The sequence below is a fragment of the Rattus rattus genome, chromosome 1 (genome assembly GCF_011064425.1).
Source record: "Rattus rattus isolate New Zealand chromosome 1, Rrattus_CSIRO_v1, whole genome shotgun sequence".
NCBI classification, from domain to species: Eukaryota; Metazoa; Chordata; class Mammalia; order Rodentia; family Muridae; genus Rattus; species Rattus rattus.
The window spans coordinates 166,655,794-166,681,786 of NC_046154.1; the positions used below are offsets into that span (position 1 = coordinate 166,655,794).

The 25,993-nt window shown below is 43.1% G+C and overlaps 1 protein-coding gene and 1 pseudogene across 1 annotated transcript in view; one reads left to right on the plus strand and one right to left on the minus strand.

Moving 5' to 3' along the window:
- The window catches only part of Pah (phenylalanine hydroxylase), a 55,212-nt gene extending 32,374 nt beyond the window's left edge, over positions 1 to 22,838 (plus strand). Inside the window, exons 5-13 of the mRNA XM_032915689.1 lie at positions 3,279 to 3,346; positions 7,242 to 7,438; positions 11,039 to 11,174; positions 12,249 to 12,318; positions 16,124 to 16,180; positions 17,985 to 18,080; positions 18,581 to 18,714; positions 21,574 to 21,689; positions 22,792 to 22,838. Of these exons, the coding sequence (XP_032771580.1) occupies positions 3,279 to 3,346; positions 7,242 to 7,438; positions 11,039 to 11,174; positions 12,249 to 12,318; positions 16,124 to 16,180; positions 17,985 to 18,080; positions 18,581 to 18,714; positions 21,574 to 21,689; positions 22,792 to 22,838 (921 nt within the window). The remainder of the gene's footprint in view (positions 1 to 3,278; positions 3,347 to 7,241; positions 7,439 to 11,038; positions 11,175 to 12,248; positions 12,319 to 16,123; positions 16,181 to 17,984; positions 18,081 to 18,580; positions 18,715 to 21,573; positions 21,690 to 22,791) is intronic.
- A 1,264-nt stretch (positions 22,839 to 24,102) lies between these two features.
- LOC116911767 lies at positions 24,103 to 24,903 on the minus strand (annotated as a pseudogene).
- Between the last annotated feature and the right edge of the window lie 1,090 nt (positions 24,904 to 25,993).

A 25,993-nucleotide genomic window follows, 5' to 3' on the forward strand; every position in this document is an offset into this window, starting at 1 on the left:
TAATATTCACTTATTAGTGAGTACATATCATGTGTGTTCTTTTGTGATTGGGTTACCTCCCTCAGGATGATATTTTTTTGGTTGAATCCATTTGCCTAAGAATTTCATGAAGTCATTGTTTTTAATAGCTGAGTAGTTCTTCATTATGTAAATGTATCACATTTTCTGTATCCATTCCTCTGTTGAAGGGCATCTGGGTTCTTTCCAGCTTCAGGCTATTATAAATAAGGCTGCTATGAACATAGTGGAGCACGTGTCTTTGTTGTATGTTGGAGCATCTTTTGAGTATATGCCCAGGAGTGGTATAGTTGGGTCCTCAGGTAGTGCAATGTCCAATTTTCTGAGGAACCTCCAGGCTGATTTCTAAAGTGGTTGTACCAGTTTGCAATCCCACCAACAATGGAGGAGTGTTCCTCTTTCTCCACATTCTTGCCAGCATCTGTTGTCACCTGAATTTTTGATCTTAGCCATTCTGACTGGCATGAAGTGGATTCTCAGGGTAGTTTTAATTTGCATTTCCTTGATAACTAGAAATGTTGAACATTTCTTTGGGTGCTTCTTGGCCATTCAATATTCCTCAGCTCAGAATTCTTTGTTTAGCTCTGCACCCCATTTTTAATAAGGTTGTTTGGTTTTCTGGGCTCTAACTTCTTGAGTTCTTTGTATATATTGAATGTTAGCCCTCTCTCAGATGTAGGATTGGTAAAGATCTTTTCCAACTCTGTTGGTTGCCATTTTGTCCTATTGACAGTATCCTTTGCCTTACAGAAGCTTTGAAATTTTATGAGGTCTCATTTGTGAATTCTTGATCTTGGAGCATGAGTCATTGGTGTTCCGTTCAGGAAATTTTCCCCCCTGTGCTCATGTGTTCGAGGCTCTTCCCTACTTTTTCTTCTATTAGTTTCAGTGTATTTGGTTTTATCTGGAGGCCCTTGATCCACTTGGACTTGAGCTTTGTACAAGGCGATAAAAATGGATCATTTTGCATTCTTCTACATGCTGACCATCAGTTGAACCATCACATTTGTTGAAAATGCTTTCTTTTATCCACTGGATGGTTTTAGCTCCTTTGTCAAAGATCAAGTGACCATAGGTGTGTGGGTTCATTCTGGGTCTTCAATTCTATTCCACTGATTTACCTTCCTGTCTCTGTATCAATACCATGCAGTTTTTATCATTATTGCTCCATAATACAACCTGAGGTCAGGGATGGTGATTCCCCCAGAAGTTCTTTTTATTGTTGAGAAAAATTTTTGCTATCCTGGGTTTTTTGTTATTCCAAATGAATTTACAAATTCCTCTTTCTAACTCTATGAAGAATCGAGTTGGAATTTTGATGGGGATTGCATTGAAATTGTAGATTGCTTTAGGCAAGATGGCCATTTCTTAAAATACATCCTAGTAAATCCTAGAAATATTCCTATTCACATCTCTCTTACTGTTCCCCCTCCCTCCCTCTCCATCCTTTCCTTCCTCCTTCTTGCTCTCCTGTTTCTTCTTTCTATTCCCCTGTGCTCCAGGTTCTCAGGTAAAATTATCTTTTATAAATTGCTTTACTTTTTTATTTTTTGGAAATGTTGGTTGACCCTGATTTTAACATCAAGCAAAACCTAACAAGGCAGTCAAGCAAAGAAAGGGAAGGCAACATTTGAAAGTCAGGGAACATTGACGTTCTTCAAAGGCGTCTTTAAACACCGCCTGGGATACAAAGCCTTAGTTTTCAAGTCGTTCAGTCTATGGTTGGGGGAACTGGAGAGACAGCGAAATTGCAAACTGAAGTGATTTCTGGAAGGGCTTGGTGGGAAATGTTTGCAGGGAACAAAGAAGAGCTCTATGGCGGAGGACCAGTCTCTTGTCTCACCACAATTTGACCACAGTGAACATTTCTGTAAAATACTCTTCTCATCGGTTGGGACACTTCCCACTCATGATGAGCCCACTCCACCCTAAACACTCAGAGACGCACTTGGATGCTTTGCACTTGGACGTGTGCTGCTTGGCACAACTGGGAAGACTGCCTGCCAGTCTGCCTCAGAGAAGACATTGTCATCTCTCGGTCTGGAGTGGTTTGCTCAGTCAGTGGAGTGCCTGCCAGGGCAGAAAGATTCACAAGTACTGAAGGGTAGTAAAAAGAGAGGGGGAACTGGGTGAGCCACAGCCAGGCCTCTCCTTCATGGGTCTACTTCCGGGGACTCCATTGATTCTGGGAGAACGTGCTTACTGATCAACCTAACAAGTTTGTGCCAAAAGCTGGCACAGATGTAGAGAGGTGGAGAATGACATTTTCCTAGCACTTTTGGGAGGTTGAGGCAAGAGAACTGAGTTCTGTTTGGGCTATTCAGAAATACCGTATTTCAAGAAATTAAAATGCAAAACGTAAAATTGCCATAGCAGTAAGTACATATCCATCCATTTGTCTACCAAGGAATAAAAAGAGGCCTCCATAGTAATTTCCATAGTGGTGATTATTTAAAAATGGAAGCTGATTTAGAAAAGCACAGATACGAAGCGTGATGACCCATGTTACATTCCCAGTATCCATGTAAAGCATGGTGCCACATGCTTTTCTCATGAAACAAGATAGAAAGTTCCTGAAGGTTGACACCCAAGGTTAATAATATTTGGATTCATCATGTTCCCAATGTTCACTCCAAAATGTGTGTACATTCCAACACACATACACAAACAAACATACACGCACACACATATATATATATAAGCACATTCACAAACATATACTCACACATACACATATATACATGCATACATGCACATATACACATATAAACACATACATGCATACAAACACACTATATACACACATATATATGCACATATATTCACACATATACACAGACACACACACACTCACACACACACACAGACATACACACACACAGACATGAGGAGGCATTGCTAAACACAACACTTGTCAGAAATAGTGTGAATATTCTATGCCTTCATCATAGGCATTGGGTTTGTCTTGATCAAGACAGTTTAGAAGAAGCTAGGAATGGAGTAGATGACATTTCCTTATGAGCAGAGTGTATGTGTAGATCCTGAAATCTCATGATTGAATGGAGAAGATTCCCCTGAATCAAAGGTGTGGCAGAGTGTGTCACTCCTTCCCTCTGGGTTTAACACAGACCCTGTGTTAGAGCACCATCAAGGAGACACGTGTCATCATAGCTCAAAAGCTTCCACTCAGATCATCGCTGGAGGTGCCAGGCCTCTCCCTCTGCAGGCGTGAGTCATCAAGTGTCTTCTCTCTCTCTTAGGGCTTTAAAGATCCTGTGTACCGGGCGAGGCGAAAGCAGTTTGCTGACATTGCCTACAACTACCGCCAGTAAGTCTTTCTGTTGGACAACTGAGAAAGGGCATCCCCAAACTCCCATTCTAGGTTGGAAATGATTGGCCTAGAACCCTCTGCTTTGTGTGTGCACCCATGTCTGTGTATAAGTGTGTATTTGTTTTTGTGTGTGTATATATGTATATGTACATATGTATTTACATATGTATATATGTGTATGTATGTGCACATGTGTGTATATGTATGTGTATATGTGTGCATGTATATGCATGCATGTGTATATTTGTACATGTGTATGTATGTATGTATGTATGTATGTATGTGTGTGTGTTTAAGCTCTCTCCTTAATAACACATTTTGAAATGTTGTCTCTAGATCAAACAGAACCACCCTCTGTGCTGCAGCCTAGGTCTCTCCTAAGCTTTGCTAGCTAATCATCTGCAGTGTCTCAAATGATTAGCAAGGCTTCCATCATGAATGAAACAGGCTCTGGTCTTCTCCACATTAGACCAGGAAGGAAAAAGCTGGCTGCTCCAGTGAAGGGACGAGTCACCGGAGCCTTGGGACCAGCTGCACTCCTGTGTTCTACTTATCTGGTTTGACCCAGTCCTGTAGGGCAACTGCCAGATGGGATATATTTCTCCCCTGTTCAGAATTCTATCGTAGTTTAGCCAAGAGAAAATGGCCATATCAAATGTGTTGTTTGGGAACATAATGGCTTTGCTGTTGTGAGTCCTCGGGGAATAATACGTAAATTGGGACTTGGGAAACTCGGTATTTTGGAGACAGCAGTTTCTGAGTTAAGGGAATAAATAAAAAGATATACTCAAAAAGAAACTCTAGAGCCGTCCCAGGGACTGAGGTATTAGTTCTTCAACAGTGCTGGTAGGACATCAATGACCACACAAGAAAATGATGGGGCTTTATGTGGCGAACACAAACTTATGTGTGGATGGAGAGACATCTAGAACCCTACCTTCTCTGAAACATATACGTGTGTGTGTGGGGGGTGTGTGTGTGGGATGTGTGTGCGTGTGTGTGTGTGTGTGTGTGTGTGATGATTATGGGATGGGTATGTGTGTGAGGAGTGTGTGTGTGAGATGTGTGTGTGTGTGTGTGATAATTATGGGATGGGTATGTGTGTGAGGAGTGTGTGTGTGTGTGTGTGTGTGTGTGTGTGTGTGCATTTGGTGCTGTAATAAATTCTCGTTTTTCAGATGAGGAACCCGAAGCTGAAAGAAATTAAATATCTTTTCAAAGTCATTTACCTAGTAGGCGACAAAGGCAGGTTTTAGTTTTGCCTGTCCCCAGACCATTGTCAGCATCTCCACTGTGTCTATGAACCTTGTGCCTGGGCAGGTCCAGGACTCAGGGTTTCATTCTGCCTTTCTGACTCGAGTCCTTAGGACTGCTCTTGTTTTCAGGCTTAGCCTCATCTGTCTCAGAGATGGGTCCCATGGGATGTCCCAGCTCAATTAGAAGTTCTAAGCCTTTCCTACGAGGATTGCTAAGTTCCTGTGATTGGGTCTTAGTTCTGACCCATGGACCCATGTGTCAGCCGACCACTGTGCTTAGGATAAAGCAGCTCTGTGGTGGCACAACCCTGACCACACTCCCACACGCAAAGGGAGCGTTGAGTGTCCTCTTCAAACCCCCCACACTGAAAGGGGTGGGAGGTTCTTGACTGCAAGAAGGGGAAGAGACACCGGGTCACCAGGAGAGGAAGTGTGAATCAGGACAGCAGTGTGTTCAAAATGTCTCTGCTTTTGGAAATATGTCGCAAGAAGTACCAGTTGTCTTTCTTGTTTTTACATTAATCAATCAATCAATCAATCAATCAATCAATCAATTATTGGTGTGTGTATGTGTGTATGTGTGTGTGTATATGTGTGTGTGTGTGTGTGTGTGTGTGTGTGTGTGTGTGTGTGTGTGTGTCTGTACCTGCTATGACTCGTGTGGGTGTTAGAGGACAATTGTGTGAATCGGCTCTCTCTTCCATGTGGGTTCTGGGCAGACTTGGTGGCAAGTACCCTTAACCACAGAGGAATACTGCTGCCTCCATCAGTCCCTATCTTTGAAATGAGAACTAGTTATTTTAATAATCAGTAGTTATTGAAGTTCAAGTATTAGAAATATAGTTACATATATATTTATATATAAATATAAATTTATGCCTATAAATATCCACATTAAGAATACTTGTCCAGTACAGTTCACAGAAGTTACTAAATTACCTGAGACTACAAATCTAGAAATGTCAGGGCCAGGCGTTGATCAGTTTCTATTTCCAAAGCCTTTTTTTTTTTTTTTTTTTTTTTTGCCTCCTTCACTGCTTAACTCTGGAGTACATACAGTCTTAGGCAAAAGCACACCTGACACTGTTTTTGCAGTCTTTGCTGGGTAACCAGGAGATCCTCTGGGCTTGAGACCTTCTTATTTCTCAATCAACAATCTATCTTTCCTCCCCAGTCCCTGCCCACCTTTCTGTAGAAAATAACAGTCTTTTCTCTAATGTCCTCGGATGGGGTTCAATTTTGAAAGTTCAGGAGGAGCCTAGTTTGGAACCAGATTCACAGTTCCAAGGTAAACAGCCCCACTTTGTCCCAGACTCTGTGTCCCTAGTGAGAGGAGCAGGCCTGCAGCCCAGGGAACAGTCTCTGCCCAGGTCAGCCTTTGTTTGGTTTCCATTGTTTCAGGACACAGCCTAGGAGCTTCCAGACTGATGACTCCTAACTGCAGCTTGCTTCAGTCACCTAGGGAGTTTGTTAAGATCTACTCATCCATGACAGCCTCTTTCCAGGACATTCAGGACAGTGGGACAGGGGTCTTACGTAGATGCTTCGACAAACCTGGCAATACAAACATAGCTTCCATTTTAGCTTGCTCATTATATTCCTTCCATCCCAATACTTAGAAGTGTCATACATTTGGTCCAGAACTGCTTTGTTAATTGACAAATTTCTGTACTTATGACATACAGCCTCTCTCTCTCTTCCTCTCCCTCTCTCCCTCTCTCCCTCTCCCTCTCCTTCCTCCTCCTCTCTTTTCCCCTCCCCTTCCCTTCCCCTTCCCCTCCACCTCCCCTTCTCCCCATCTTAAGATATAAAGATTTATACACGGTAGAACCCTAGCCTAAATTTAAACAGCTTCATAATTTCCCAGGATCAGAAGCATCAAACTCAGCAGGTGCAAACTGCCCAGACAAGTTTTAAACACACATACCTATCTATTAAACCCAGGTCAGTCAGAGCTGGTTGCTTTTATGGACATAATACAGGACACTCCAGCGCTTTCCCTAACTTGGGTGCCTTTGCTTGGAAAAGAGATGCATTGTTCAGTTGTCTCTGCTGCCGTTCTTCCTACTGCCCTGGACAAGCTGCTCTACACGTGTGCCACCTGCCTAGCCCCTGAAAACAGATTTCTACCTTGAACAAGCAGTCTAGAGCAATGGTTCTCAACTTGTGGGGCACAACCCTTTTGGGGTCAAATGATCTTTTCTCAGGGGTCACATATCATATATCCTGCATATCAGAGGTTTACATTATGATTCATGACAGTAGCCAATTTACAGTTATGAAGTAGCAATGGAGATAATTTTATGGTCGGGGGTCACCACAACATGAGGAACTGTGTAAAAGGTTTGTAGCCTTAAGAAGGTTGAGAACCATTGGCTTAGGATCTAAGGAGAGCAGAAAGGCCAAAGGACGTCCAAAAATGATAGTAAATCCTCAGCCAAACCATGCTTTCATGGGGAAAGCAACACAGTAGTGTTTCCTGTGAGACTTTGTCTTTCAAACTATGCTGGGAGTCCATGCTGGCCACTGGCAGCACCTCACGAATTCTGGGGCCCTGCCTCCCTGTGCTGACCTCACCACATCGTGAGCCCTGACCCTTCCCTGCTGGAGACACCTTTTTCACGCCTGTATTCTAGTGGCCAGCCCATCCCTCGGGTGGAATACACAGAGGAAGAGAAGCAGACCTGGGGGACGGTGTTCAGGACGTTGAAGGCCTTGTATAAAACCCATGCCTGCTACGAGCACAACCACATTTTCCCACTTCTGGAAAAGTACTGCGGTTTCCGTGAAGACAACATTCCGCAGCTGGAAGATGTTTCTCAGTTTCTGCAGAGTGAGTCCACGGCAGGGTCAAAGCCCTGCAGACAGTGGAGGGCAGGGAGGAGGGAGAGGAGGGGGGAGGGGCGGTAAACAGAGGCTGTTGTGAGACTTGGTGGTGTGGTGCAGGATGACTTCTTCCCACCCAGCTGCAGTGTTTCTTGCCTCCCTCTCCCCTCCATTATCAATCTTCCGTCCATGCAAGAATGTCAGGTGTGAGATTTTTTTTTACTGTCTCAGATAGCTGTCTCTGAAAGGATTTTTTTTTTCATATTCAAAGCCCAAGGTGCCCTGTCTAGGCTTTACCCTGCAGCTCACTGTTAGGAAATGGCTACACTGTCATTTCAAGGAAAAGGCAGGCTCTCTGTGGGCCAGTGCCAAGAGTTGCTTGCACTGAGTCTATGCATCTGGACTATGCAAAGGATCCTGCCTTTGACCTTTTCTGCTTGTGTAAAGCTGCCTTCGTGTTCTCATCTGTCAAATAGACAGTCACCCTATTGGCATTCCTCGTAGACTGAGAGGCATGTTGCTTATGAGAGCGCCCAGCATGAGCTGGGTCGGAAGTCCTGTGAGTCTGTGGGTTCGGGGTGATGTGGGATGCTCAGTGGAGCGCTGTGTGAGCGATGGGCTTTGGTGTAGTCTTTCCAGGGGAGAGTATGCTTTTCTTCCTGATGCTCATTCAGCTCATTTGGCAAAACCCAAACAGCCGACTCATTCCTATTGGACACCTACTGTATACTATCTGAGTAAGGAGAGTAGGGAGACGGACCACAGTTCTATAGAAGGGAAGAACTTTTCTGTACATCAGAACCCTGAATGTATAGGAAAAGGACCAGAAAACTATATGGCAGGAAGGGAGGTTAGAATGGGAACAGATCTGATGAGGTGATGATCTTTGAGGTCTCTTCCACTTCTAGGCTAAAGCAAGGAGCAAATGTTCAAACAGTAGCTAACTGTGAATGTAGAGAGAAAGGAGAGAGAGAGAGAGAGAGAGAGAGAGAGAGAGAGAGAGAGAGAGAGAGACAGAGACGGAGACAGAGACAGAGAGACAGAGACAGAGAGACAGAGAGACAGAGAGACAGAGAGACAGAGAGACAGAAAGACCTAAAGACAGTCTGCACTTTAAACCTAATGCTGTGGCCAGTAGTGAGAATGTAACCACTCTGGAAATCAGTCTGGAGGTTCCTCAGAAAATTGGACATTGCACTACCTGAGGACCCAGCTCTGCCACTCCTGGGCATAGACCCAAAAGATGCTCCAACATACAACAAAGACACATGCTCCACTATGTTCATAACAGCATTATCTATAATAGCCAGAAGCTGGAAAGAACCCAGATGTCCTTCAACAGAGGAATGGATACAAAAAATGTGGTACATCCACACAATGGAGTACTACTCAGCTATCAAAAACAATGACTTCATAAAATTCTTAGGCAAATGGATGGAACTAGAAAATATCCTGAGTGAGGTAACCCTATCACAAAAGAACACACATGGTATGGCCTCACTAATAAGTGGATAGTAGCCCAAAAGTTCAGAATACTCGATACAATTTACAGACAACATAAAGCTCAAGAAGAAGAAAGACCAAAGTGTGGATACTTCAATACTTCTTAGAAGGGGGAACGAAATACTCACAGGAAGAAATGCAAAGACAAAGTGTGGAGCAGAGACTGAAAGAAAGGCCATCCAGAGACTGCCACACATGGGGATCCATCCCACATGCAGTCACCAAACCCAGTCACTATTGGGGGTACCAAGAGGTGCATGCTGACAGGAGCCTGATGTAGCTGTCTCCTGAGAGGCTCTGCCAGAGCCTGACAAATAGAGAGGCAGATGCTTGCAGTCAATCATTGAACTGAGAACACTAGGTCTCCAATAGAGGAGTTAGAGAAAGGACTGGGGTAGCTGAGGGGGTTGACAACCCCATAGGAAGAACAACAACATCAACAAGCAGACACCCCAGAGCTCCCAGGGACTAAACCACAAACCAAAGAGTACACATAGAGTGACCCATGACTCCAGCCACATATGTAGCAGAGGATGGCCTTGTTGAGCATCCATGGGAGGAAAGGCCTTTGGTCCTGTGAAGGCTCAATGCCCCAGTGTAAGGGAATGCCAGGGGTGGGTGGGTGGGTGGAGGAGCACCCTAATGAAAACAGGAGGTTGGGGGTTGGCATAGGGTGTTTCTGGGGGCAAAATTGGGAAGGGGGATAATATTTGAAATGTAGTTAAAGAAAATATCCAATAAAAAATGAAAAAAGAAAACAAAACATTAAAAACACCAATGTGCTATAAAACATCAATGCTAGCAGTCAGGAAGTTATATAATTGTAATCGATAGGCTCTGAAGCTACCTGGCCTGTGGCTTGTGACCCCAGACTCAAAGCTTTAACCCATCCCTCAGCTTCCCCATCTTTAAAGTCCGGATGATAAAATGGCTTCTTCACAGTTATTGCGAAGGTTAGCTTGTGCAAACTACTTAGAGCTGTGCCTGGCATATGTTAGGTAGGTAGTATGTAGTGTTAGTTACTGTCCTTTGCAATGTCACTCTTCTAGTCCCAGTGTAGAGTAGACCAGGAAGCAGAGGGTAATTATCAATTGGTAACTTTAAAAAAAAAAGGCTATTTAGAGGGTGTGGCATCGTGTGCTCAAAAACTCCCCAATACTTTAGTCCTTGATTGGGGAAACACCTACCAGTACTCAGTGCATCCTGTATTGTAAAACTAAGAGAAGCCAGCATGAACTGTTGTGTGGATAGGAGATGGGGGAGGGGGAGGGAGAGTTAGGGAGGGTGGGTAGTGAGAGGGAGGGGGAGGGGAAGGAGAGGGGGACAAAGAGGGGGATGGAGAGGGAGAGGGAAGTCGAGGGGAAGGGGAGGGAGAGGGAGAGGAGAGGGAGAGATAAATTGGATGCAAATTTTCTCTTCCCCGTTGCTCCAGTCAGACAGGACATTTCTCCCTCCTCCCAGGATGAGCTGTATGTGACACAGTAGAGGTGGAAATGTTTATAGCATGCTCTACTCCTGATGTTGAACATACATCTCCTTGCTACTCAGAGAACATGAGAAGTAGTGGGAAAGTGTTTGGTCCTAATTAACACTAACCAAAGAGAAATTGACTGGATGTTTACTGGACTAGTTTCTGCTACATGACTTTTAGTCATTATTATTTTGATGCTTACGACATCCTTCAGTAGTGCCAAGCAACATTTTGCTTGGGAGAAAACTGAGGCTCAACAATGTGAGGTCATGTGACCCAAAGCAGCCAAGGAGGCAGAGACCAGAAACCAAGTCTCTCTCGTAGCAAAGCCCATGTTCTTGGGCATTGGTTCTTTACAAGGGGATTTGTAGTCTTTCTGGATTTATCATAAAGCTTATGGTTCTCAACCTTCCTAATGCTGCAACTCTGTAATACTATTCCTCATGTCGTGGCCACCCCGCCCCCCTATAAAATTATTTTGTTGCTACTTCATAACTGCAATTTTCCTAGTATTATGAATAATGGCATTTGATTCATGCGATATGCAGGATCTGACCTCATGGGGGTCATAACACATAGGTTGCGAATCACTTATAATAAGCCTTGAGTTTTAGGTTCTTTTCTGCTTTCTAGCTTGTACTGGTTTCCGCCTCCGACCTGTTGCTGGCTTACTGTCATCTCGAGATTTCTTGGGTGGCCTGGCCTTCCGAGTCTTCCACTGCACACAGTACATTAGGCATGGATCTAAGCCCATGTACACACCTGAACCGTAAGTATTCTCCAGCTACCACTGCCAATCACAAAGGGTACAAGCTCTTCCTGCTCAAAGACTGCTAATTGGGTTTATTGTGGTGGTCCCCATGTTTCATTGCCTACTTTATTTGATCACAGTTCTAAGAGAAACTCATACTCTAGATGAAATAGTTGAAATTTGGACACACAGATTTGGACATGCTATGAACCAAGGATTTGGAACTTCCTGAGTACCAGGAAAAGAGGTTCCATTAAGCTTCAAAGTCAGACCTCTGAAGTTCCAAATAGGACAGGAGCAAGAGTATCCAAGTGATCTCAGCATCTCCTAAATGCATTTCTGGATGATTCCAGGTCTTTGCCTAGATTATTGGCTAGAAGGAGAGAATTGGTGGCCACCGTGCTTCCTATTTGGGCCTTTAGCCATCTCATTAGTCACACAGAAATTGATCCAAAGAGATCAGTATGAGTCCCCTAATCATTTCCCCCTTCTCATGACGTCAATGGCTCCTAATTAGAAAGGACCTGTTGCTGTGGATCTGGCAATGTTTTAGATAAACGTAGCCTTTCTTTTCTTTTCTTTTTCCTTTTCTTTCTTCCTTCCTTCCTTCCTTTCTTTCTTTCTTTCTTTCTTTCTTTCTTTCTTTCTTTCTTTCTTTCTTTCTTTCTTTCTTTCTTTGACTGCTGACCCACTCTGGGCCAAGAGACGAGCAATGCTATTTTTTTAAGTCCTTATTGGAAAATCTGGGCACATGATCCTTCCCAGGTAAGTTAGAGGTGAGAAGACTTAGAGTGGGAGAAGTCTGTAACCCACAACTCATTCAGGTATCTGAAAAGAGACCCATAGGAATTCTGGGTCCTCAGCTCTGCATCTCAGCCCTCCTGCCTCCTTTCTTCCTTTTCTTTCATCCCTTTCTTTCAAGTGATTCTTTGCTCTGCCTATGGCTTATTCCTGAGTGCAAAGCCCTAGGTATCTATGAGTTATTTCCTCATATAAAAATCATTGAGTCTAGCTTGGTTTTCATACAAAATCATTGAATCTAGCTTGGTTTAACTTGCTCTTCCTCTAAGCACTGTGCCTTCTGTGTTCTAGTGACATCTGTCATGAACTCTTGGGACATGTGCCTTTGTTTTCAGATCGCAGCTTTGCCCAGTTTTCTCAGGTAAAGAACAAATATTTAGTCATTGGGTTGGGACTGTATTGCTGGAATGGATTAATCCCTCATGAAGGGGTTGTCACATGCTCTGTTAGAATGGAAACACGATACAATCGCATGATCCTGATCCTACCTGAGAAGAATGGTAGGAAGAAGGTATGTGGTTCTGTGAACCAGGCTGAACACTCATTCTAACAACTGCAGCCTGGAGTTGCTGGTGATAGCTCATCCTCTGGTCAATTTGTTGATCTCAGCGATCTTAACAAGTATACACTACACTAAGTCTTCTCACTGATGAAACCATCCCTGACCTTTATGCAGACGTCTCCCATTTCCCATCCGGCACTCTTTTTAGGTGCACATCTTGTCAGGTGTACTTGAACTATATAGGAGGACATTTACCAAGAATCCAATGTCAATGATCTTATGTATACTTGACTTAAAAAGAAGGAAACACAGAAAGACAGATAGAAGAAAGCCAGATGCTCATTGCTATGGTCAAAACAGCACCATGGCCTTGATTCATATTTTACACTTGTGAGAAAGCTCAAAACTGTTTTCTGATGAGTTAAAAGTTATGCTAATTCTCTCTCCTCACTAAGAAGGAGTCTAAAACATGGTTTTGTGGGGTGGAGAATGTGGGGGGTGGGTCTAGGGAGATGAAGCATATACTTCTCTTGCAGAGGACCAATTTGTGTCTAAGCACTCACATCAGGTAATCAATGGCCATCTGTAACTCTGGCTTCATTGGATCTGATGACTGTGATCTTTACAAGCATCTGCACTCGTGTGAGCATACCCACACACAGACACATAAGCATATGAGTAATCAAAGGACTATAAAATATTTGAAAACACAGATGGGTATCTGGGATCGTGGAAGAGTGAATGATGTCACTAAGGTACTCATAGGCCCAATCCAGAGCACTGATGGTCTGTAGCTGTGTGGACTAGGACAAACTGTGAGGCTGTCCTGGGCCTCAGTTTCCAGAGTTCCAGGTCAATGACATGCCTTCTTTGTTGGTCTTCTTCCTTAATAGAAAGAACTATGATCCAAGGGTGACTCATGTGTAAACATTCTCCAAGTAGGAATTCCAAAGTAATGGCCTTGTGTGTGAATTTACAAGCATTTCCCATTAGCTGCAAGAAGTTGATTCCACCATGGCATGATGAAGCTGCCCCTTGATATTTGAAACAAACCAAATAAAAAGTTAAACGGATCCATTGACTTCTTAGAAGATGTATGTTCTCCAAACAAAAACACCTGTTCCTTACATGTGAGGGTTTGGGAAATATGGAGCCCAGAAACCATTGGAGTAGAGACATGGGAGTGTCAGGTTGAACTTTAACTGTGGAAGTGTTATTGCCAACAGCGTAGTTAGAGCTGCCAAGATGGTGTTGATTGCTCAAGATGGGTGAAAACAGGGGCTTGTTACTGTGACAGAAGAATTAGATGCTTTCTCCTTGGAGAATAGAAATCTTAGATTTTTGATTCCAGAGATATTCTGTCTAGCTGGAGGGCAGTTGGAAGTCTTGCTTCAATCACTTGCATTTCGGATAACCCTGGGAAAGAGTGGATAATTAATGTCAACAGATATTGTAGGATCTCTGTTTGACATGTTCTCAACTTTGACATATATGGTTCCAGGGCAAAGAGTGGTTTTATGAGAATATTTTCTTTTGTTTTAAAGATGGAATTTTATTTTTTTTTGCCACAGTAGGACAGTATAGGATGATGATAACATGCAAAGGGATATTGGGGGTCCCTTGTTTTATTCAAGCTCTTGGCTTGCAAAGAATGATGACAAGATGTTGGGTGTTGTGACACATTTCAGCATTTGGGAGATGTGGGCTGGAAGATCAGGAATTAAGGTCTATCCTTGACTATATAGTCATTTTTAGGCTATCCTGGAATACATGAGACCCTATCTTAAAAAACGATGTCAAGAGAAAAGATGAGGGATTTTTTTGACCTCAGTTTTATCAATGGATTCTATTAAACTTGGGACTGACCTATCTAATAATGTGGGTAGAGTAGATATGTAAGAGAGATGGGGCAATAGAGCCAGACCAGGGGCCACGTGAATTTGGTTTACCTTAAATCAGACAATACTTTTTATATGGATTGTGTAGGTCAAACTCCAGGTGGGACCCAGAGAGAGGTTACAGTGACATAGAGTATGAAGCCTCTTGCTTCACGATCGACAAAATCCTTAGTCTTTCTTTCTGCCCACACACATTACTTTGGTTATCTTAGCCAACCTCATGGCTTTGAATACCTTGCCATCTGTAACATAATAATAGACATTCATATCTTGTCTTCAACGCCAATATCAGGCTTACATATCAACCATCAAGTCAGTATCTCCACTTGGATGTTGATTATATGTCTCTATAGTTCTGTCCAAAGATGAATTTTGAGTCTTCTTCAAAACTTCTCTACCCTTAGGCTTCCTCATTTGTGTCCATGGCAACTTGACTCCTTGAATCAGTCAAACCAAAAACACATCTGGGGGCTATTATTCACTCCTTTCTCTGAAACAATCAAGTATTTTTGATAATTTTGTGTTCTATCTTCAAACTGTATAAAAACTGATTGTTTCTCATCATATCGACTAATACTAGTATGATCTCAGCTGCTATCATTCTTTATTGATTTTCTGTAGCTTCCTCATCGCCATATTGCCCTTGCTCTTGACCCCTATAGTCTATTCTTACAAAGTAGTTAAAGCAGTCTTCAATGCCCTAGATCTTGCCCACTGCAGAATAGTTTAAATACATGCATGAGATTACCAAAGAAGAAAACTAATACAAGATATTAAAATCCCAGAATGGGTTTTCATTTCACTGGAAAGAAAAAACCAAGTCCTAAAATATCTTTTTAAGAAGCCCACACGATTGCATTTAGGATCTTTTGTGTTACCTACCAATACTCTCACTGTACTCCAGCCATCCTTGCCCCTTCTGCTCCTTGAAGTAGACCACATTACCCTTGCTTAGACAGGCTTCTCGATGATTGCGTGCTTGCTGTTTGGTCTGGCTCTTGGACCAGATGATTAGAAAAGATTGCTAGAGTTAGTTGGAGGTCAAGCAGAGCAATTCAGGAGAGGATGGGAGAGAAGCCAGGTTGAATCAGTCAGCCTGGAGAGGAGTTTGAGTCAGAAGAGCTGAGTTGAACCAACTAGCAAGAGATCAGAAAGAAAAGAAAGCGCCCTTTCTTTCCTTATTCAGTTGCAAGTCTCAGGGGACGAGAACATTCTAAAGCTACCTAAGACTGTATTGGAGACTAGAAGCTTCCAATATTAGGCCTAGGTTAGCACAGGGAGGCACTAAGCCTCAGGGGCAATAATTAAATCAGGTGAATAAAAAGGAACTCTTGCAACGTGTATTTCTGCAACGATGCAATCCCTTCTCTGCAGTCTTTCTATGGTTATTTTCAAGATACCTGACTAAGATTCATTCCATATCCCAGAAATTAACGCTGAGTGTGTGGGACTCACCAGGCTTCTGTCAAGAGATGATGTATTATATGCTAACCATGTGACCTCACATAGGCTACCTTATTATTCCTTTTTGTAAAGTGAGCACAAAGGAGCCCAGTATTGGTGACACATTTTTCTCTGCTCTTGAGGTCTGTGCCTCTTTGCTAATGTGTCCTGTTGTCTAAGAATACTCAGGGTCTGTCTAGGCCTTTCAGAAGGTACCTTACCTTTACCTTATCATTACCTTGTCCACAATTGTATGCCAGGTTAGCACTGAGGGTAAAATTTTAATATGGTCTGTGTCAGTGACTCTGTTTCTCCACACACAGGAAATTGGGCTTGCATCGCTGGGGGCACCTGATGAATACATTGAGAAACTGGCCACAGTAAGTCTCTCTGGTCCTTGGGGGTCAGGATTATGGGAATGCTATAGGCTATGGTTTTCAGATCCTTAAAAATGTATTCTCTCCCCAGGAGCCATTTGAAATAATGATAAGAATGTGGCAAGGTACTTTCACGTGAATGAAATGTCACATTTTGGTTTCTCTTCAACGGGCTGAGTTTTACATCAGCTTGCATGTGGATATTCCCACATACTTACTAATAGAATCCTCTTTGAAACTCCAGCCAGCTATAATTACAATCCTGGAAATCCTTTGGCCCAAAGTGTGTCAGGAACTGGTTATATTTACAGTTCTGCTTGGAGAGTAGTTACCTCTCTACCTCTGCACTAAAACCAGTCTCAGGGTCATTCTCAGAAAGATGGTAAAAATAAGGCTGGGCTTCCCATTCTTGCCAAACATTCCCCACTTACAAGAGAAGCAGGGGCCATGTACATATGGGAGTTATGGAAACACCAGATCTGCACCATTGGCAAATTCCTCCCTTACTTTTTCAGTTCTAGTATATCCCTCTCCAGGTATAGAACCATGTTCCTTATCATATACCCAGCCTGGAAGATTACAAAACCAAACTTTATATTAAATTAAAAACTACCGTGGATATAAAACTAGCATTGAGATATTTCCAGTTAGAAGTTTATACTTTCACTTCCTCAGAAAGGCTAGAAACTTCTAGGTTTTGTTTAGTGAGCATCTACTTTGAGATTCAGGATGAGTGGCTTTTGGTTGTTCATCCCTTAAAAGTGGGGGTAAAAGTTTGTTGTTCTGCTCAAAAGTATTTCATGAGGGTCTAAAAGAGTGACATTTGTGTGAACATGAGATTTCATATTTTAGATATCTTTGAGGATAAGCTTTCAAAGGGGTTTAGAAAAAGTGGATAGAGTTTATTATTTATAGGGAGTGAAATCTTAAAATTCAGAAATCCTTATCATGGCCCTTACTGATAACAAAGGACCCACCATATTGGTACACTGGACTTGAGACAGACTCATGTCTCTTCTGGCCTTTAATTTTGTGTGCCACTGTAAGTATGTTGCCTTAACTTCCTGGGCTAAAGACTTGCTGTGTATAATGAAGTCATATTGACTGGGTTCTGATGACCTTTTTGGACTTAATGTTTCTTAGTCTAACGAAGAGACTTAATTGTTAACCTACCTCTAATTCTCCAAGATGGTGACCATCTCCAGCATCTAACTGTGCCTTGGTCTTCTCTGGGCACCAGAACTCCAAGACTGTTAAAGACATGTATCAAAGACATGTTGGAATAGAGGCTGCTGAAGGAAGAGGGTGTGATCTTTTGGGAACACACATGTAGAGGCTGACTTCAGCAGCACCCTCCTTCATGGTTTTGCATCGCAGATGAAGTGCGCACCTCATTGAGCCTCTCACTGTCCAATCCCTTAACCATCCACTTCTTTGCCTGATAAACTTACCAGTTGAATCCTAATAATCTAAGAGCAAAATAAAAATCTATTATTCTGGTTTGTGACACAGACAGAAAGGCAAAGAGCATGGAGAAGTTTCTGTCACACAAAGAGAAACTTGTTGGGGGATGTCTTTGTAGGATCTTAGTATACTCTAACATGCCTAATATCACACCGTGACTCATCCACCATTGATCCAACAGGCATCTACATAGAATAAGACATGGGACACCAAAGTGATACTAGGTCACACTGGTTCAGAGAACATATTTGCACAGACTCCTACCAACCAGATTGTCTTGGTGCTTTATGTGTCTGGATCCTGCTCTTCCCTGACATGTGCTTTTGTTTGCCTTCTGTTTCAGATTTACTGGTTTACTGTGGAGTTTGGGCTTTGCAAGGAAGGAGATTCTATAAAGGCATATGGTGCTGGGCTCTTGTCATCCTTTGGGGAATTACAGGTATGAGTCTGGTAGAAACCAAGCATGGGGTACTTACAAGCAGGGGTATGGAGGACCACTCTTGGCCGTGTGGCTTTGCTGAAGTGCAAGCATCTATTAGTAGATATTTATGGGTGCATTTGCACAGGCAATCGGTACTTTAGCAACTATGGTTTGACCACATCTGTTAGAGATAGAAATTCAAGTATGAGTCTACAGGGCTGGGTGGAGAAAAGGCCTCCGGAGCCCAAGGCTGACCTAGGACTACAAGTGTGTAGGTATGGTCGGCCCTCACAATGTTTATTGAACTTCTTACTAGAAAGGGTTTGAAATTAATTGTTACCTTCTAGTTAACTGTAGGTTTTAGATGAGCTATGAAGAGTTTGATCTAGTCTGTGCTAAATACCTCAGTTTAGTGAATTTGCACTGGAATAGGAAAACGGGGAGATAGGAGAAACTTTGCAGGTGGACCATGGGATGCATGAGGGAATGCAGGTTTAACTGGAAACTTTTCACTGCAGTACTGTTTATCAGACAAGCCAAAGCTCCTCCCCCTGGAGCTAGAGAAGACAGCATGCCAGGAGTATTCTGTCACAGAGTTCCAGCCCTTGTACTACGTGGCGGAGAGTTTCAATGATGCCAAGGAGAAAGTGAGGTGAGGTTACCAAAGAGGACCACCAGCTGTCTGGGTCTCCTGGATCAGGATAACAATGTTTCCTGGACAACAGTATCCACAGCAACTATGCTCAGCAGACAGACCCTGCCGCTCTGCTCTCCACACTCTTCTTTTCCCATTTTGTTGGGTGGTTGGATGTACTGACCTCATTTCCCTGCCCTAGTCCAAATTCAGGAAACCTTACCTGTTCAACACAGACACAAAGTCCTCCTGTGTGCAAAGCAGCCACAAAAGTTCACCACACCAAAACAGCCAGATGCTTTTAAGCCAGGAAAGGACCTTCTCCTCTTTATTCTGCCAGAGACAAGCATAGCTCACTTCATCAACTCTTTTATATCTTCACCCAAACTCATCTTTTTGCCAGCCAAATGCAATCATGCCTAAAAACAAGGGAGCTATTTCTGAGAAGTGGGCTATTTCATGAATTCCACATTGTGTGACCATCTTAGCATATTACATACATGAGCATAGATGGTATCTACTACAGATATAGATTGTGGGACATATAAATTGGATGGCCTAAGGCCACGATGAACCGATGAAATCACATGAGAGAAAATGGCAGAAGAGACATAATAAATTCAAGCTGTTTGAGGCTGTTGTGGGTGTAATGTGGCATATTATTTTATCCATGCAATCCAAAGATCACTGGAATTAAAATATGGTTAGTATATAAGCCAGTAGTATAGGAACTTGTTAGCATTATTAAGCACCAACTGTGAACACTTATAACCACAACACCTGTTGTCTAGCTGTTAGTGCAATGGGATGTTGGCCCTCACACAGACATAAACACGTGAGTCATAACATGACATTGCATGCCTATGTATCACGACTCTTGGAGGTAACAATCTTGCAACTTTATCACAATCATATGGCGACATTTGTGTACATCATTGGTGATAATGTGATTGTATGATCTGTGTCTAGTAAATCCTCATCCTGCTACCTCCTGTGGTTTATCTTCTCTTCATAGTATTATTGACTTCTAAGACATAATTTAGAAATGCTTTTTTAAAAACTTCTTTTAGTGTCTAGTTCTTTCTTTTGTCCCCTTAACAGTGCCTGGCACATAGTAAGCCCTTCATAAATAACTGATGAAGGGATGGTCTCAGAGCAGTTCAGAGGAGGCTGATGTTGGTACCCCATATTCTGGGACTCTCGGCCCTCTCAGTTGAGAGCCCTGTCTATGAGCTATGCCACCTTCGAGCTATGTAACCTCATCTAAGCAGGGAAGAGTCTACTTGGAGTTCTACCTGGGCGTGGATGTCCTGATACTGCTGCCACTTTTAGAAAAACCACCATATTGATGGTGGTGGACAAAGGACATTTAGGTCTTGGCAATGTCAGCTTTTATGTACACATCTTAAGAAATTAAAGTACTGGCCCACAGGTCCATTTGGTGTTGCCTACAATGGCCCCCTTTCTCCTCTAGCCAAAATTCTGCTGTTTTTAGATTTCTTTCTACTCTGGAGTTTCTTCTTCATCCTATCCCCCAAGACTCCATGGTCTGTGCTTCAATTCAACCTGCTGAGTCCATTCGGTGTCCCTCTTATATGTGTTTTAGGCTGATTATTTGGGATTGGATCAACTATCGGGGGACTTGTCCCTGGAGAGGACTGTCTCTCTCTCACACAGCAGCTATTAATTGAATGTAGCTTTTCTTTTTGTCTCCATGAGCTGCCCTTCAGCAGAATGGAACAAAATGGATATTCTCCCTTGGATCCTGGCACTGGAGGCACAGATGAGACTTTAAAGATCTGACAGGTTGCGTGCTGACAATCTTTCTCCTGCTATTGTGGATTGATCACTTGCTGGCTAGAGACTTGTCTCTAGAAGAGCCCATCTTGAAAGCTCCTTTTAGTGTGTGGGGGGTAGACTTAACAAATTCATAAGTCCCTAGCCACTAATAAAAGGCAACAATTAACCATGACCCACTCTGTGGCGTGACAACCCTTGTCATGCCCTTCTGAACTGAAGACTATTACTACCCTCATCTCACAGAAGGATAAGGAACTGAGGAACTGGGGAGAAGAACCATTGCTCATCATCATGAGGGCTGTAACTGAGGAGGAAGGAACCCAGACAGCCTGACTTGGGAACTTAGGATGCTGCTCTCGCCAAACCCGGGGCAACCAGCTGTCTGTCCCAATGATAGTCATTTTCAATATGGTAGCATTTACTTTCATCATAGAAATAATATCTGAGGTGTCTTTGAAGTGTCTTGTTAATTATATTGATGTCACTCACAAAGATCCTCCTGGGAGGTACCCACAGAATTAGGAGTCATGTACAGGGAATGCAAGAAAGCACCCAGATCAAGAGCAGGCTGCTGCGGGGGGTAGTGACATTATTTAATTCTTAGGCTTTTGTACATGGTAACGTAAGAATATTTTTTTCTTTTTTTTCTTTTTCTTTTTTTCTTTTTTTCTTTCTTCACTGTGGTCCTCAGTTCCTATCAGACATCTAATCCATGCTCCGCTCCCTGCCGCTAAAACATTTTTCTCAATTGTCCAGGGCTGGGTTTCGGTTTGCATTGACTGCCAAGTACCGTAGAGATATTCTTCAAATAGTATTCTTGCCCAGGTTTCGTTTACTCTTATCTTACAAAGTAAGTGTTCCTGGTTTCATTGTGCTTTGTGCCTTTTCACATTCACACAAACAAAGGCTTCCCCACATGACCTCATTCAGTTGTATTTCTCATCTCAACCCAGCATCTGAGCCTCCGTTCTAGGAAGCCTCAGGGCTCCCAGCAAGGTAAAAGCCACTTGGAACTCCTTCAGAATAACCTGTCTCTAAATGGTATCCTTCATCCGGGGCCCTTGGTTTTGGTTTCAGGACTTTTGCTGCCACGATCCCTCGGCCCTTCTCGGTTCGCTATGACCCTTACACTCAAAGGGTTGAGGTCCTGGACAATACTCAGCAGTTGAAGATTTTGGCTGACTCCATTAATAGTAAGTAGCTCACACCTGCTGGGACCACCTCCTTTCCCAGAAATAGAGGCTTCCACTTCCTAAAGAGACAAGAGCAAATCTCTTAATTGTTGAATTAAGGAAGCCATCTCCACCTATACCATTGGTGGGGGTGGGGGGTGGGGGAGAACTATGAATTGCCTCACATGCCCCCTATCCTTTGACCTCTGACATCCCATTCCTTCTCTATAGTCTAATTGTTTAGAGCCATTGAAACAACCCTCTAGCAACATGAGTCAGTTTCTGGTCGCTGTGCTCTCCTGACTTTCGCCTTCATCCTTTCTGTTTAAGATAGTTCTCTTCCGTGCCTATGTAAGATGTCCAAAGCCAGTTTATCTCATATCTTATATGTCTAGAGTAGTCTCTCTCTCTCTCTCTCTCTCTCTCTCTCTCTCTCTCTCTCTCTCTCTCTCTCTCGGCAGGCAGCAGGGAGAGAAAGAACCACAGGGTCTGGCTTAGGCTTCTGAAACCCCAAAGCCCACCTCCAGTCACACCCTTCGCCCACCAAGGCCACACCCACTCCCTTGAGGCCGTACCTCTTAATCGTTCCATACCTCTTAATCGTTCTTAAGTGGTTCTACTCCCTAGTGGCTATACATTCAAATATTTGGGCCTATGCAGCCATTACTATTGAAACCACCAAAAGAATTGAAAAAAAAAAACATAACCCTGAGTTATAGTCTGAAAATAAATTTACTAAATCTGTGCAGATTCTTGGGACCTCAGATGATTCTGAGTTGGGAGACTTAAATATACCCTGCTTAAGTAAGCCCCACTCCTTTAGGTTGGATAACTTAGCGCCTTGAAGTTTTTATGGATAGGTATGTCAAAAAGAGCTAGCCATTTGTTTGGAAAACCCGTTGCTTAGAAACCCCCCCGGAAGCTTCAGGAAACAGCTTGTGAGAGGAGGAAGTAAATTATGCAGGCAACCCCGGGTCTCATCACACACACCGGAACTGGACAAGTGTACTCTCCGTATGAAGCTCTAAGCATCGCGAGGTTTAGGGTGACAAATCCCAGAACCCTAGTGGGCTTTGCGTTTATTAACGAGTGGCTAACTTTTTTTTTCTGTTCTTCTTTGTAGGTGAGGTTGGAATCCTTTGCAATGCCCTGCAGAAGATAAAGTCCTGAGCAGAAAATGACGTCATGGGCAGAACTTAGGAGGGCAACCAGAAATCGGTCGATAGAAGTATAGTAACTGCCTTTGTTCCCCTGAAGAAAAAAAGTTTTATTTGAAACGTCAGCTTTTATTATTTTTGCTAACACAGTGGAGCATCACCAAATAAATCAAAGTTCTCTGAAATGAAAGTGTGTTAAAACCCTCCAGGGGTAGATCTTTCAGAATCACATTTGATTTAGATAATCTCATAGCTTCAATTTGGTTTAAAATGTGATTTTCTCAGCTCTCATCAACATTCATCAAATTTGGGGCTTGTGTCATTGGGGCTTCATCCGTTCATTTTTAACCTCTCAGGTAAGCTCTGAAGGAACACATTCGGCTGAGCGTAAATTATAAGACTGCCATCAGGGATGAATCATTCTGTTCAGTACAGATTGTAATCTACAAAGGGTAGTTTTCACCTTCGTTCATTATGGCTCTGAGAACTGCTTTGTTAGCCTGCTTACATAAATCTCCCCTGATCGGAGACCCTATTAAGATAGTTACAAGCAATAAAGTTTTAGAGCATTATATAAAACATTCTGTGTGCTTTATTGTATGTGCTGCGAACTGATGGGAGATATAGATTTGCCCACCTGATCCCACAACCTCTGACACCAATTTTTTTGTTTTCTTTTTTTTAATTATAAAACAACAATAAAACCAGCATATAAGATTCTGGACAGCTGTCACTAACAAGGCTCTGTTCTATCCTCCACACTTAGGCTACCCCAGTCTCAGAGCAGCTCAGACTGTGCTCTGCAGAGCTCTGAGCTTCTGGAACAGTGGTTCTCAGCCTGTAGGTTGTGACCCCTTGAGGGGGTGGTGGTGTTGAATGACCCTTTTACAGGGGTCATCTAAAACCATCAGTTACACAGATATTGACATTATGATTTATAACAGTAGCAAAATTACAATTATGAAGTAGCGATAAAGATAAGTTTATAGTTGGGGGTCATCACAACATGAGGACCTGTATTAAAGGGTCTCAGCATTAGCATGGTTGAGAAGCACTGCTCTAGAAGATACCTAAGAAATGGAGGGTCTTGTCACAGCCCCGCTCCAACCAGAGAGGGTACCCATTGCTTATCTGCCCCAGACACTGTTTCCATGAAAGACATCATCTGGGAAAGAAGATCCATGGCTAAGGAAAGCTTAAAATGTCACAGACGAGGCCGATAACGGCACTTCCAAGGCAGCCCAACTCTACCCCGACAGGGTGCAGGCAAGGCCATATTAGTAGAAGATGCTCAATGGGGCTCCTCCCAGGTCTTCCTGCCAACAGCCACTGAGCTACAGGCCTGAGCTGGGGGTAGGGCTGGTCACAGGAAGCTGGAGGACAGGGTCAGAGCTGGAGAGCATTTCTGCATTGTGGTCCCCCCAGCCCCACGGAGGTTGGGGCTGTAGTCTCTGGTATGATGGGCAGGGCAGGAGAGGTGGGCTTCGCAGCACCAGGCAGGGTTCAGGAGACACAGGAAGATTCTGGTACACTTTAGTCAGCAATTCAGGTTCAGTGGATGCTGTCCAATGTCCAGTCTTGTTCCTAGGCTCTGGGGATATCTGCGTGCCAGGACATACTTGGGGTGGTGCCCAATGAGAGGCGTCAGCTGCTCTCTCTAGGGACTGCTGTAAGGATGACTGTCGTTGGGGACAGTAAGGAGGTGTTACCCAGGGATCCACATTGGAAATCCTGCTCTCAAGGTTTTCTGATGATATCAGGGGTCCAGGACAAGCAGGTGAACACCCCAGGACACCCCACTACTCATCAGTGCCTGATCCCTGGGGGATCAGCACCGGGAGGCTGCTGCTGTCATGGCACTGAGGGCATCGGTGAGAGAACGCGGTGTCCGCACTCCCTACTTCATGCCACAGACTGTCCTCGCTGAGGCCCAGCAGGCCAGACAGGTGGCTGATGTAGCAAATGGCCAGACGAAGGGGCTCCATCTTGGTCAGGCTCTGGACTGCAGGTGCCACGGATAGGGACCGGAAGTGGCTCAGTTCTTGCAGTGAGCGGTGAAGTGTGCCTCTGACAGCCATTTTTATGGTATTTTTCAAATAGGTTTGAGAGGCATTTGGAAAGTACTTGTGATTCAGCATTCATTAGCTAAAGACACAGTAGATATCTGTGAAACACTGGGAAAATAGCTGATACATTTTAAAATAGTAAATTCAATATAAAAGTGAGAGTTTTATCTATGCTGGAGAAAAACATTAATAATATTAATATCACCAAATGTAAAGTCTCAAATCCTCGCTTGAATGGAATATTTCTCTCATGGGTTTAGAAATCTATTAGCCGGAAAATCTTGTGACTCAAATTAGATGTTCAGTAGCCCAGTCCACTGCATGAATCATTGTGATAATTAAAGTCAGTTGTAGAGAGTCAACAAATTTTGATTTTTGTTGGTTATGACTTTTATGCGTATAAATGTTGCTTTTATCTCCCCAGATGAAGGGATGAGATCAGAGCCATACTCAGGCTCTGTGAATGCATGGCTTGGTCTGAGTACAGCACATTTCCTTCTCTGGTCTGACTATTTCTAGGCCTAGGCCTGGAGGCTTCTAACCGTTATTCAATCTAATTTTCCCAGCTGACTATTCAATCAGCTTCTCTCTGCTTCTGAATGAACTGCTTTGTCTGGCCTCATATTAACTTCTTCAATATGTTCTAATCTTCTGTCTCCTGTCGTCACCTGTGTCTAGCTTGTCTCTCTGCAACCTGTCTCTGTAAAACTGTCCTGGTAAACTGCCATATATTTATGTATATGTATATGTATATGTGTATGTGTATGTGTATGTGTATGTGTATGTGTATGTGTATGTGTATGTGTATATGTATCACACCCCTTTGCTCTCTCTTGTTACTCTTTTTAAAAATAAAACAAACTCACTTTTAATAGGAAAACCAAAACCAAACCAAAACAACAACAACAACAGCAAAAACGACTATTGTTTAATTTCCAAGAAGGTGAATACCAACTCTTAGGAGGTTGACAGCAAATGCAAGGTTTTGGAATCAGTCTGCTTGAGACACTTTGCTCATCTCGACAACACCTGCTGTTGAAGGCAATCATTTCAATATGCTTGAAAAATATCATAATAACTATTCAGAACAACAGCTGCTTTA